Source organism: Triturus cristatus, chromosome 3_1 (genome assembly GCF_964204655.1).
Source record: "Triturus cristatus chromosome 3_1, aTriCri1.1, whole genome shotgun sequence".
NCBI classification, from domain to species: Eukaryota; Metazoa; Chordata; class Amphibia; order Caudata; family Salamandridae; genus Triturus; species Triturus cristatus.
In genome coordinates this window covers 22,285,446-22,298,285 of record NC_140583.1, presented here as the reverse complement: position 1 = coordinate 22,298,285, position 12,840 = coordinate 22,285,446, and the positions used below count along the sequence as shown (strand labels likewise).

Genomic DNA, 12,840 nt, shown 5'->3' with positions numbered 1-12,840 from the left:
AATCAAAGGAGCACGCACAGTATCTTACAGGGCAATGTATCTTCACTTGTACACATTAACATTATAGGCAATGCATCTTAACTGGTACCCATTAACCTTTGCATTTCCGCCTCTTATTATGATTACCTCAGCAACCCCATGCGGAATGACCTTCACTAGTGCTGCGGTACACCCTATGACGCTAAGGCGTCGCTCTTACGGGGAGCGCCTTGCACTTGAGGCCTCACCTGGAGAATGGAGCGCTTGAGGACACAAACGGAGGGTACACGCTATTTGGACTGGGCACTCATCGAGCACTTGTGAATACACATTAAGGGTCTGCGCTACGTAAACATAGAACGCATTGAGCACCTGTGAATACAAATGACGGATCAGCGCTACGTAATAATAGAACACATTGAGCACCTGTGAATACAAATGACGGATCAGCGTTACTTAAACATAGCACGCATTGAGCATTTGGGGAATACGAATGAAGGCTCAGTGCTACTTAGACTTAGAACGCATTGAGCACTGCAAGTCACACGGACGGCAGTCCTCAGTTACAGGCACTCCCACGGAGGGGAAACTCTCAGCACAGAGGGAAATCCCACGGAGGGGAAACTCTCAGCACAGAGGGAAATCCCACGGAGGGGGAACTCTCAGTACGGAGGGAAATCCCACGGAGGGGGTACTCACAGTACGGAGGGAAATCCCACAGAGGGGGTACTCACAGTACGGAGGGAAATCCCACAGAGGGGGTACTTACAGTCTCTGCATGCGGTGTCGCTCCCACGTGGCAGGGGGCGCACCGGCCTTCTCAAGACTTCCGGGGAGCGGGGGGTGGGGTGGGAGTCTCAGGCCGCCACACGGCCGCGCTACCTCCCAGCCCCCGGGAGTTACCTTTGTCTCGTCGCTCGGCTCCGGGCCCTTCGCTCGATACGCGCAACGGCGCGGGAAACGTCACGGATCCTCTCTCCTCCTCCTCACGCTGCGACGGCAGCGGCGGGGCCCCGGGCTTCTCCGCGGGCCCCGACTCGGCCCAGAGGCCTACGGGCCGCGGCGGTGATCACGCTGCTGGTCCTCGCACCGGGGGGAGGGGGGGGGGGCACAAATTAAGCGGGAGCTCGGCCAGCTCCGCGCTCGATGACAGGTCAATGTAGGGGATTCCAGACCAGGTTGGGAAGCGCGGGAAACACAGCACTAGTACCTGGTTGACCCCTGCAGTCGGCAATCAATTTCCACAGAACGTTTCAATATGCAGCTCGTTGTCAGGAGGTTCCTGCATTCAGTTCTTGTCATGGAGTTTCAGTATTCAGTTCTGGTGGCGCAGATGATACTGGCGCCCTTGGGGTTCTGTTCCTGGGGGGTAGGGAATGAGTTGGCGACTAGGACCTTCCTAGTCAGGCTGGGCAGAGGTTCCCAGGGTCCTCCTACTGCTGGGCAAGATCAGTGGGTTTCACAGGATCCCTCACTCACTTAAGAGGCAGCACCTAAGCCCTGTCACTCTCAGAGGCATAAGTCCCTGGCTAGGCCCTACTGCCTAAAACTCCTGCGTGGATTCTCCAGCTCTGCTTCACCCCAACTGGCCAACTAACTGGAAAAAGTTCCCTCCCTCACTTATGTATCCCTAGGTCAGGTGACCTCTAGTCAAGGCGGCAAAAGTAAAAACCACACCTCTCTTCTAGAAGGTTCCAGCACATTCCAGGAGCTTCCCCATTCTACCTATGGGACAAAAAAGGCGGGCTGGTGTCGCAACATTGTTCCTGGCAGCTAGGGTGCTACTATGAAAGACCACTCTGCAGTAGCAGGGATCTGTGGCAGCCATCTTGGGAGAAGGGAGCACCTGCACCTTAACACTGGTTGGCAATGAAAAGGCGCCCGGAGACCTAGTCCAACATAAAAATGAGGGTGGAAAAAATGAGGCACGATCAAAAACAGATGGGGAGACTACCCTAGGGCTGACAGGTCCAACAGCCGCACCCCAATGACACCACATCTCCAAGACCTGAAGCCGAACCTGTCGGCGCCAGAGCCGCCGGCGACGCCACAGAGGGCCCCGCACATGGCCAGGGATCCGCGGACATCCCGGGAAGTAGGAGCCAAGGAGGCCTGCAGGTCCACAGCATAGGCCTCCATAGGACTCTGGGCGCCCCCACGCTGGGAAACGGCGGGTTAGGTTGCAACACGCGAGGCCGCACAACCTGCGGAGAACCTGCACACCCACAGGGCAGGGACCGGGCCTTGGGGACAAGCTGTGACACTTACCAACAGGCGAGCAACGCCCCTGCGGCTTCGGAGAAGGACCATGTCGGAAACTGAAGCAGCGGTTCCTGGACTCTTCCGCGGGGGACGGATGCGATGACCATGGCGACCTGGACATACGGGCCAAAAGGAGTTTCATCCGGCGCGCCCTCCAGGACTTCGGCTTCATCTGCTGACAAGCCTCGCAGTCCGTGGAGTCATGGTGCTCACCCAAACACCACATACAAATGGGGTGAGGGACCGTCGCCGACATCTGGTGCGCGCAAGATGAGCACGTCAAAGCCCAAAGGCATTTGCACACTCTTCCCAAAAAGAAACACAAATGGTGTAAAGGCGGCCTGAAAACAGGCAAGGGACACGATCCGGATCCGCGTGGCACGTGGATAAGAAGGAAACGGACGTCAGCACGCCGGGGTGGGGCTTATGTGAGCTCGCCGACGTAATGCCCGCGGAGGAAGTCAGGCGGAGTCGCGTGGTACCGCCCCCCCACTCCCGGCACGCAGAGATGCTGGGGCAAGAACATTTTCCGGGTCCAGTCTCACGCCTGGGGATAATTCTACGTTAAGGAATCTGCGACTAGAAGTATATCAGATAAAGGGTGGTAGTGAGGTAATCACTGGCGGATGTGGTCACTGGGGTGCGCCAACACTGTGGCATAGGGCACCACGAGGTCTAAAGCTGGCCCTGTGCGGGGCAGATTGTGTGCCTCCGAGAAAGTATTGTTAACTGCAGCGCATTACGGGTCCCGAGATGAACATGTATATTCCCACAATCTGCACTGATATTTGTCGCTGCACCCATAAGCACGGTCAGGTTCCTGGCACATATGGCCTTGGCTGCAGCGCACGGAGACCTTACACTGCTGCACACAGAGGGAAAGAAATCAAGAGGGGAATATTGGTAGTAACCCTAAGGGTCAGCAGCCCATTGGCTACTACCCTACACTCCCCTAACACCCCTAAATTTAGAATTTAGGGGAGCCCCAGGCACCAGAAAATCAGATCCTACTGACCTGAAAAACAGACTGACATGAGTCACAAAAGCAAGAACCGTAGATCCAGCAAGTGGCTTGGCACCAACCCTGCCGGCCTTTCTGCTGACTTTGACAACTGTGCCAAAAATAGACTTGTACTGCAGCTTGAGTCCTCAAAGCATTGGAGACCTGCCAACACTTCACCCAGGAACCAAGACCTCCCGAGAAGTAGCGGACCCACTTCCCTGCATCCTGGTAGGCCCCCAAAGAGAGGTTTGTGACCGCAGAAAGCAGACAATTGAAGACACCACTGCACCCCTCGCTCTAAGCCAGAGTTATCCAGTATTGGGGTATCTTTCATAGATTCGCATGCTTAGAATCATCCACGCCGATGAGGTGGGAGTCTCGCGGTACAATAAAACATACATAAGTCATAAAAACATACAATAGGTTACTATGGACAGCAAAGTCACTACATTAGCCTTAGTCCTTTTGTAAAAAGAACCAAATTTGGATCCCAGCCAATCAGGCCGCAGCACCCTCTTGGAACCCTGCACAGAGGCAAACCCTCAGAATTTCTACCGCACGTCATGTGACAGATGGTCTCCCTGAGCTCTGCTCAGTTTTTCTTCACCTTTGGCTGAACTTTGTGAGTACAAATGCCTGATTCAAAGATAAGCTGATTTTTGCCTTGTTCACCGTGTGGGAAGAGACAACATTTTGAGGATCCCCACAAGGAATGCATTTGTTTTTACCCAGCACACAAGGATAAAGACTACAGGATTTGTAGAAACTTCCCTGCCAAGACTTTGAAAGAGAGAGGGGGAAGATTGCTGCTTTGGTTGGAGAAGCTGAAGGCTACATCTGATGTTTCAGAAGATGACAGTGTGAGTCCTCAGGCGTCCACCCCTCTGGCTTTAAAGAGGGATGATCTGGTGATCCCCCTGAGCGACAGAGTAAGACCTCGAAGAAGCCTCACTCTGAGACTGTTCACTCTTCCTCATTCTCTTCTGAGGTGAAATCTGCTGAAAAGATTAAGATTTCAGTGAAAACTGCCTCAAAAACAGCAGAAATCTGAGATCCAGTAGACGTCGAAAAAAGCACCGTAGACTATGAAATCTCCTCAGTTGGCGAGTGATTCCTGTCGACTATTGTATCATCGCCGTCGACGATGCCAATCTCGTCGACGCCTACTTCGTCGAGAGGACACATGCCGTCAACGCTTTAGACGTCGATGACGTTCCAACTCTCGTCGACAGGTCTGACGACGATTCAACACCCGACGACGACGGCAGCAACTGACTAGGACAACATAGTCGACAATGGTTTTTCCAACGACGTCGACAGTAACTTCTGTTAAAGCCATCTCTGCTGATACTGATTCACCGTCTGTGTAGATCTCGTCAACGCTGAAGCGTAAAAGGCCTACATCTATCGATTACGCCAGTTTTAACATCAAAATGGTCATCGTCATTCTCATCTTCAAGAAACTATTACCAGGACGTTTCTCATATTTCACCCTTGCCTCCTAGTCACTATCTGGAGGAGTTAGATGGACTTTTTAGACCAGCACATAACCCCTCTCAACTCCGGATCAAGTATCAGGATCAAGTATCAGGATGACAACGATGAGGAAGAGGACTATGAACCCTGTGAGTCTCTGCAGGGTCCTCAAGAGGCTTAATTTCAGCAACAACCTATGGTGCATATGCCTATAGCCTTGATGCAGGATCTGACTGCTATGTTGAGGGATTATCATACACGCTTTCCACCAACAGCGCCTCTTCCAACTCAACCCACTAAGTCTGCGGTTTTGCAGATTGCAAGTCCTGCTGCCCCTATCAATGTACCTCAGGAGGTTGCACCTGCAGAACATTTAGTCCAAGATGATGGCAATACTGTGGCTGAAGATGGGTAATTACCAAACTCACCCACGTCTGTGGATGAATGGGATGAATATTTGATTCCTACGCCATCCTCACCAGTTCCTCAGGCAGTAGATTCCCCTCCTGAAGAGATGGGAGGTTTTCACGCAATTATGGAAAGGGCAGTAACCAGGTTTCATCTTCCTGTATCTGTGAAGCAAACAGATTGTTTCCTTAACGATTTTAAGGACCAAAGTAGGAAGTCTGTGCGTTCTATCCCTATAATAAATCATATCTGGGAAGAAGGGACTAAAATAATGAAAGCTCCATTTTCAGTGCCTGCGATTCTCCCTAGAATCGATAAAAAGTACAAAACACCGGATGATGTTCCTGCTTGCCTGTCCGGACACCCTAGACCAGATTCCGTTATTTCACAGGCGGCTCAGCGCAAGTCTCGGAATCCATCCATTCCTGTGACAGCACAGCACTGATAAGGATGGGAGGCGCCTCGATAAAACCACCATGGCGGGTGCTTCAGTTCGTGCTACTAACTCTTTGGCGACTCTAGGGAGATATGACCGCCAACTATGGTCGGACATTTCTCCATATCTTGATTTCCTACCTGAGTACAAGAAGCAGGAGGCAAAGAAAATTCTTCTTGCAGGAGAAAGGGCTGCATCGGAAATTATGGATATTTCGATGGATTTAGCCTCCTAGGGCTTTCGTCAACTTGCTGGACAAGCAGTCCTTAGACGTCAGTGATAGTTGAAATCTACCACCTTTCGCCCGAGGTCGAAAGATTTTGGACATGCCATTCAATGGTGACCTGTTATTTGGAAAACACATAGGTGAGCCTTTGCAAGAGTTCAAAAAAGATACTGACACTGCCAGAGCCCTTGGCACCTTGCAATATAGGAAGACTCCTTTTCAGGACTCCTTTTCGGGGATCTAGGGGCAGAGGATCGTATTCCTTCGTGGTGGCTATCAAAGATACCAAAACCAAGGAAATCAGGGAAGACATTATCAACAGCATCAGCAGCAGTCCTACAGAAACCCTCCAGCTGCCGCTTATAGACAGCAGAATAGAAGACTTCAACATCAAGGCAGGAATTCTGCTAGAAAAAAGTGACGACTTCGCACCTGCAGCAGATCTGCCACACCTTATGTACAGGATTCCGAATGGATCCAGACATCTCAACAATTGGAAAAGATTATCCAGACAAGTGGGTCTAGGATATTCTAAACTTTGGGCATACCCTGGAATTTGTCAATATCCCCCCTCCTCATCCACCTTTAAAGAAACATCCTCCATATCTTGCTCTTCTCAGGAAGGAAGCAAAAACCATGCTCTCGAAAGGGGCGATAAAGAGTGCCTCGCTCTCAAGTGGGGAAAAGGGTTTATTCCCGCTTTTTTATAATAAAGAAAAAGTAAAGGGAATGGAGACCTATCCTGGATTTAAGCAAGCTGAACAAATATCTTCAGAAGAAATCCTTTCGCATGGTCAGCTTGCAAGAAATCCTTCAGCTTCTAGACCATAAAGATTTCATGACAACATTGGATCTCCAGGATGCGTACTTCCACATTCCCATTCACCCCAAGCATCGGAAATTCCTTCGTTTCACTGTGGCAGGTGCCCATTTCCAATTCAAAGTCCTTCCCTTCAGCCTGCGCTCAGCCCCGAGAGTTTTCGCAAAATTCCTGGCTCCGGTGGCAGCTCACCTCAGACTTCAAGGCATACAATTATTCCCTTATCTGGACGATTGGCTAATAAAGGATCCTTCCTTTCGGCAGGCTTCTCGAGCAACGTCCTCATGATTACAGCGGTTTTAATACCTGGGGCTGTCCCTGAACATTCAAAAATCAGTTCTTTGCCCTTCTCAAAGAATTCAATTTCTAGGAGCAGTGTTGGATAAGGCATTCTTGTCCAAAGAAAGACAATCACGTCTCATTTCTCTGGTATCAGAGCTCCTAAAAAGGTTCACTTCTTTGAGACTCATCAAATCATTCCTGAGAATACTATAAGCAATTCTGTTAGTACCTCACACCCGTTTAAGAATGCGGCCGATTCAAGAGGAGTTAGACAGTCAGTGGCTGCAGATCTCCGGGTCGTTCGACGACCTAGTGGAAATTACTCCAGTTATGATAGAAGCGCTTTTCTGGTGGCTGCGCTCCAATGTCTCAATCGGGCTCACTTTTCTACCTTCCGTACCGGACTTCATCCTCACTACAGATGCCTCCCTAGAAAGGTGGGGTGCACACCTTCAGGATCTTTGTATAGGAGGAAAGTGGTCCACTGCAATGGCAAGGATGCATTTCAATTTCCTAGAACTTCGAGCTATTTTCCTGGCGCTGGTCCTTTCTCCCGAGGCTTCAATGCACTACTTAAACAAGCGAGGAGGTACCTGTTCTCACATTCTGTCTCAAGAAGCTCAAAGCATTTGGGAATGGCTGCTTTCTCAATATCACGATCAAAGTGGAGCATTTGTCGGGAATTCACAACACTTTAGCGGACACTTCTGAGCAGCACCTCGAAGTCCAGTCCCGAATGGGAGTTGGATCAGTCAGTCGTGGAACACATTTCAGATGTGGGGAAAAACAAATCTGGATCACTTTGCCTCCAAGAACAATCGGAAGTGCCCATTCTTTGCCAGTTGGGAAACAGAGAAGGGCTCGTGGGGCAACACCTTCATGATGAGATGGACAGGGATCTTTGCGTACGCATTTCCCCCCTTTCCATTGATCAAGACTTCTACGCAAGCTCAAGATGGAACAATGCTGCATTATTCTCGTTGCTCTGCGGTGGCTGCGTCAGCATTGGTTTACGGAGCTGCTTCTACTGTCCAATCGCAGACCATACCGCCTTCCTGCAGTTCCAACCTTGTTATCAATGAGCAAGGGCCAGATACTTCATCCTCGTCCAGTCCAATTGCATCTTCATGCATGGTTTCTGGATTCACAGAATTCAAGGAGATAGATCTACCTCAAGATTGTAGAGATATTCTTGCTAGGGCGAGAGCTCCTTCTACCTCAAAGACTTATGCTTTGAAATGGAAACGATTTGGTGCCTAGTGTGCTGACAGATTTACATCCTGTACGATGTTCCCCAGATAAAGTTCTGCCTCATCTCCTTTCGTTATCTAAGTCTGGTCTTATGTTTACTTCTGTCGAGTTGTATTTAGCAGCCATATCGACCTACAAACGTTCTGCAGGAGTTGCCTCCCTTTGCCTCCCTTTGCTCTAATCGCTTGATCAAACAATTTCTAAAAGGGCTGTTCAGAACTTTTCCACCCGTCAAAGCCCGTCAAAGCCCCTTCTCCAGAATGGAGGCTTAATCTGGTGTTACAACTCATGAAATATCCTTTTAAGCCTGTTCACAAGGCTAATCTCAAATACCTCTTGGAAGACTGCACTTTTAGTGGCTCTCACCTCTGCTAGGAGGGTCAGCGAGATCCAGGCTTTCACTATCAAACAACCTTATTTGAAATTCACCAATGATTATGTCCTCCTCAGAACTAATCCAACGTTCATTCAAAAGGTTCCCTCTACTTTCCATCTTAATGAGCCGGTTATACAGCGTTCTTTCTTTCCCAATCTTTCTTCCTCTGCTGAAAAGACTTTACATACCTTGGATGTTAAAAGATGTCTGAAATGTTATATTTCACGTACTGTGTCCATCAGAAAGTCGGATCAATTGTTTATTTCTTATGGTGGTAAAAATCCTGGAACAGCAGTTACGAAATCCACTACTGCAAGGTGGATTGCATCTACTATCCAATTCTGCCATAATAAAACTGGACATACTTCATCTGCGAATCCCAAGGCTCATTCCACAAGGGCAGTGTCTTCATCTACTGCTCTTTTTGCCGGAGTGTCTATAGAGAAGATTTGCCGTGCTGCGACCTGGAAAACGGTGCACACTTACACAGCATTAGTGTGTGGATCTGGCGACAGAGGCTGAATCAGCTGTGGGTGTAGCAGTGTTGCGAAACCTTTTCAAATAAGGTAAGCCTCTGAAAGGACGTGATTTCATTACATGTTCACATATGCATCGTGTATTGTTTATTCTGTTTTTTCATACTTGCTTCGTATGTATATGTGTATATATATACTTCTCTACAAATGTTATGTTTCCCATTATTTGGGTTAGAATGTTGTATTGCATCGCTGTACTGGTGTAACGAGGTATCTATTGTTTTTTCTTATGATACCCACCATCCACTATACATCTAAGGATTTTTTTTTACTGCTAACTATTCTGATTCTAAGCATGTGAATCTATGAAAGATACCCCAATACTGGATACGAAAATGAGTTACTTACCTGTAACTTTAGTTATCCAGTATCTTTCATAGATTCACATGCGAACCACCCTCCTTCCCTGGAGAGGCTTACTTTATTTATTTGCTTATATAGCGCCTGAATCACCCCCTAAGGGGTATCTCCACGCTTGCGGGCATGTAGGAAAAGAAGACGATGCTAAGAGACATCTAGAATAAAAAAGTTTAAGGACTTTCTAAAGCAGAGGTAGTCCATGCATTGCCTCAGTGTTAACTGAAGCGAATTCCAGTTGCTTATTACCTGTACATATTATCGTCACTTATCTACAAAAATCTGAGGGTTTGCCACTCTGTGGAGTGTTCTAAGAGGGTGCTGCAGCCCGATTGGCTGGGTTCCAAATTTAGTTCTTTTTACAAAAGGACTAAGATAGGCTAAAGTAGTGACTTTGCCGTCCATAGTAGCCTATTGTATAATGTTCTTTATGACTATTATGTATATGTTTTATAGTACTGTGAGACTCCCACCTCGTCGGCGGGGATAATTCTAAGCATGTGAATCTATGAAAGGTACCAATACTGGATAACTAAAGTTACAGGTAACTCGTTTTCTTGTAGTGGGCCAACTGAGTCACTTTGGTCCCCCAGCTCTCCAGAGAGACCAGCGCAGATTCTCTCACCCCCCCTCCACATCCCCCCCCAGTGAACTCCGACGACGCCTGCAGCCCTGCTCTACAGAGACTGCTCTCTAAGAAAAACCAGACTCCTAAGGACAGCTAAGCACCCGTCGCCCTGGGCCCGTGGAGAAGAGGACGACAGGTGTCTACGTCCGAGCTTCATGCAACCAGTATGCCTCAATCTGGCTCAGATTAAAAAGTTCCACTGGCTGCCCGTCAAAAACCACGCTCTGTTTAAAGCCCTTTGTGTGGTGCACAAATCCCTCCAAGGAAATGGACCCCACCACCTAAAACGGCAGTTCCAGCGGTTCGTACCCAGAAGACCTCTGACCTCTTCAGAAGCAAAATTGGTACCAGTGCCCTTTGTAAAAAAGTCTAACTGGGGAGGCAGAAGTTTTGTGGTCGGTGCAGCTAAGGCATGGAATGAACTCCCGTTGCATCTCCGGTGCAAGACAAACCATCCGGACTTCAAGAATGCCTTGAAGACGTGGCTGTTTACTGTCTAGTTACTTCTCTTCTCCAGCCCCGTGTTTTAGGCCTCCGTAGGATGTCCGGTTTAGCCCCAGGACACCCTCGGTTAACAGTTAGCGCTTTAGAAATATTAATAACATGTATAAAGATACTAGCTATTTTTTATAAATGCTGTGGATCTCCTCGAGTAGTGTATATGGCTTATTTACTATTGTGTGTAGTTCCTGATGTCTTGCACTCCTCTCTGATAAGCCGAAGGCTGCTCGACCACACTATCCCTGGAAGAGCACTTTAGGATTGTTAGAGCAATCCCCTGTCTACTCAAAAGTGAACTCCTGGACTCTTTGCACGGTGTTTCTCATTTTGATATATCATAAAGAGCAAGCTTGCTACAGACCCGATAAAAACACTGAATAATCAGTCTATTGCCACTGGTGAGGGGGTAATGTAAGGCCACATTCAAACATTAGTCAAAGCTAGGAGAGTCCCTTCAAGAGGCAAACTGCAGTATGTTCATGTACGTCATAACAGCGGATTCCAACCGAGCATCTTTGATCCAAACCCACCTGATATCGGTTCTTGGCAAGAGATCAACGACATCATGCACCCCTTCTTCATCTGCATCGTTTCCTTCGTCAGCATCTTCACTACCACCGATGCTGTGCTTGGAAATGCCACGGGTTGGTGCAGGGGGAGTTTGTCCCTTCATCTGTCAAGACCATGAACAGGTATCTCAGAACACTACACAAACCGGTCTTATGCAAGCTACAATGCATTAAATAACTGAAAAATTGGAATTCAACATTGCATGGTGTGAAAGCTTGTGATCACATTATTAGGCACTGAAGGGCTAGGAGTCAATGGGTTGTGTACACACGGTTCTGGCAAAAGTCCTCTGCATAGCTTTTAATGCTTTGTCACTAATGTTGTACACACACCTTTTCACCTGGAATGATTGCCTACAGGTATTCCCCTGTAAAAGGTTTATTCAGTGACTTTAACCAGGGTCCTTGCCTTTTACTTCCTCATATCTCGAACGTACATAAAGGATGACTAACGTAGTGTGTGGGACAAACTAAATGTGAGGACATTAACAGGTGGGAGTTGCAGTCTAGTGGGCTAGTAATATCGTTAGGCATTCCAGCCTGGACACTCCTGTCCTCCCTGAAAGGTGTGGAATTAAACATCACCCTTGGTCCTCATTCTAGGCTTCTGATGCAAGAAGCAAGCGCACCACTCACAGGCATCTTAGCCATTTCCTATGACAGACAAGGCTCAAAGTGGGAGATTTATTAAAGCCCAGAGGCAGAGCTACTGATTCTTGAACTCTTTTACACCATCTTTCCATGCAGCTTGAATGATTGACAGATAAACCACCCTGACGAAGTACGAGGTCAGGAGCCAAGCAATATAACCCATTTGATTAGAAGAGAACTTAACCATCCTACAGGTAATGGAAACTCTGGAAATGCTCCTTGAAAGGTCTGTTTCCTGGGTGGCTGCCTCTTAAAATCAGGACCCACCTATGTGTATGTCCTATAGTTGGTTTGCTAGGATAAGAAAATTGGTTCCCAGATGTGCTATTCTTTCCCCAGTTTAGGACCATATTTAATTTGCACACCTTGAAGATCTTACCACCCAGAAATCCTCTCCATGAAACGACGCATGGTGGCCTGCTGAACTCTACCCATCCCCCACCCTCAACATCGGCATCATCTTGGACAGCAAGCTCTCCATGAAGAAACAAGTAAAATCTCACCCGCATGCTTCCACACCCAAAGCATGCCCCTTAAGATCTTCAGGTGGCTCCTAGTCAAGAATAGGACAGTCACGCAGGCCCTCGTCAGCAGCAGACCAGACTACAGGAGCACACGTTCTGTAGGAATAATCCGACGCCTTCTGAAGAGACTCCAGACAATACAGAACTCTGCAGACACTTCCTCAACCTCCCCAGACGAGGTGGCAGTTCAAGATGTTGACCCATGCACACAAAGACCTGCACCTTACATCAACAAATGCTTGACCTTCCACCAACCAGACAGCTAATATCTGCCTCCCTCTTCCTCGCAGAAACCCCCCGGACCCACCGAAGCAACAGAGAACACTCCTCACACCTGACGGCCATAGCCTGGAACGACAGTCCCCCTGCACCTCAGTACCCTCCCATTGCTCTAAGCAGTTCAGGAAAATACTGAAGACCTGGCAGTTTGAATTAACAGATCAGCATGAAGCAAGCAGCAACTCCAGCGCCTTAGGACCCTCACAGGTGATTTGTAGCACTTTACAAACCCTTGATTGAGAAATAGGTTAAGGAGACAAATTCCACATTTACTTC

General features: G+C 48.3%; 1 protein-coding gene across 7 annotated transcripts in view; it reads right to left on the bottom strand.

Moving 5' to 3' along the window:
• The window catches only part of CKAP5 (cytoskeleton associated protein 5), a 1,152,983-nt gene that overhangs the window by 651,215 nt on the left and 488,928 nt on the right, over positions 1 to 12,840 (bottom strand). For all 7 annotated transcript variants that reach the window (XM_085646654.1, XM_085646649.1, XM_085646653.1 and 4 more), the window contains exon 21: positions 11,072 to 11,214. In XM_085646654.1, the coding sequence (XP_085502780.1) occupies positions 11,072 to 11,214 (143 nt within the window). The remainder of the gene's footprint in view (positions 1 to 11,071; positions 11,215 to 12,840) is intronic.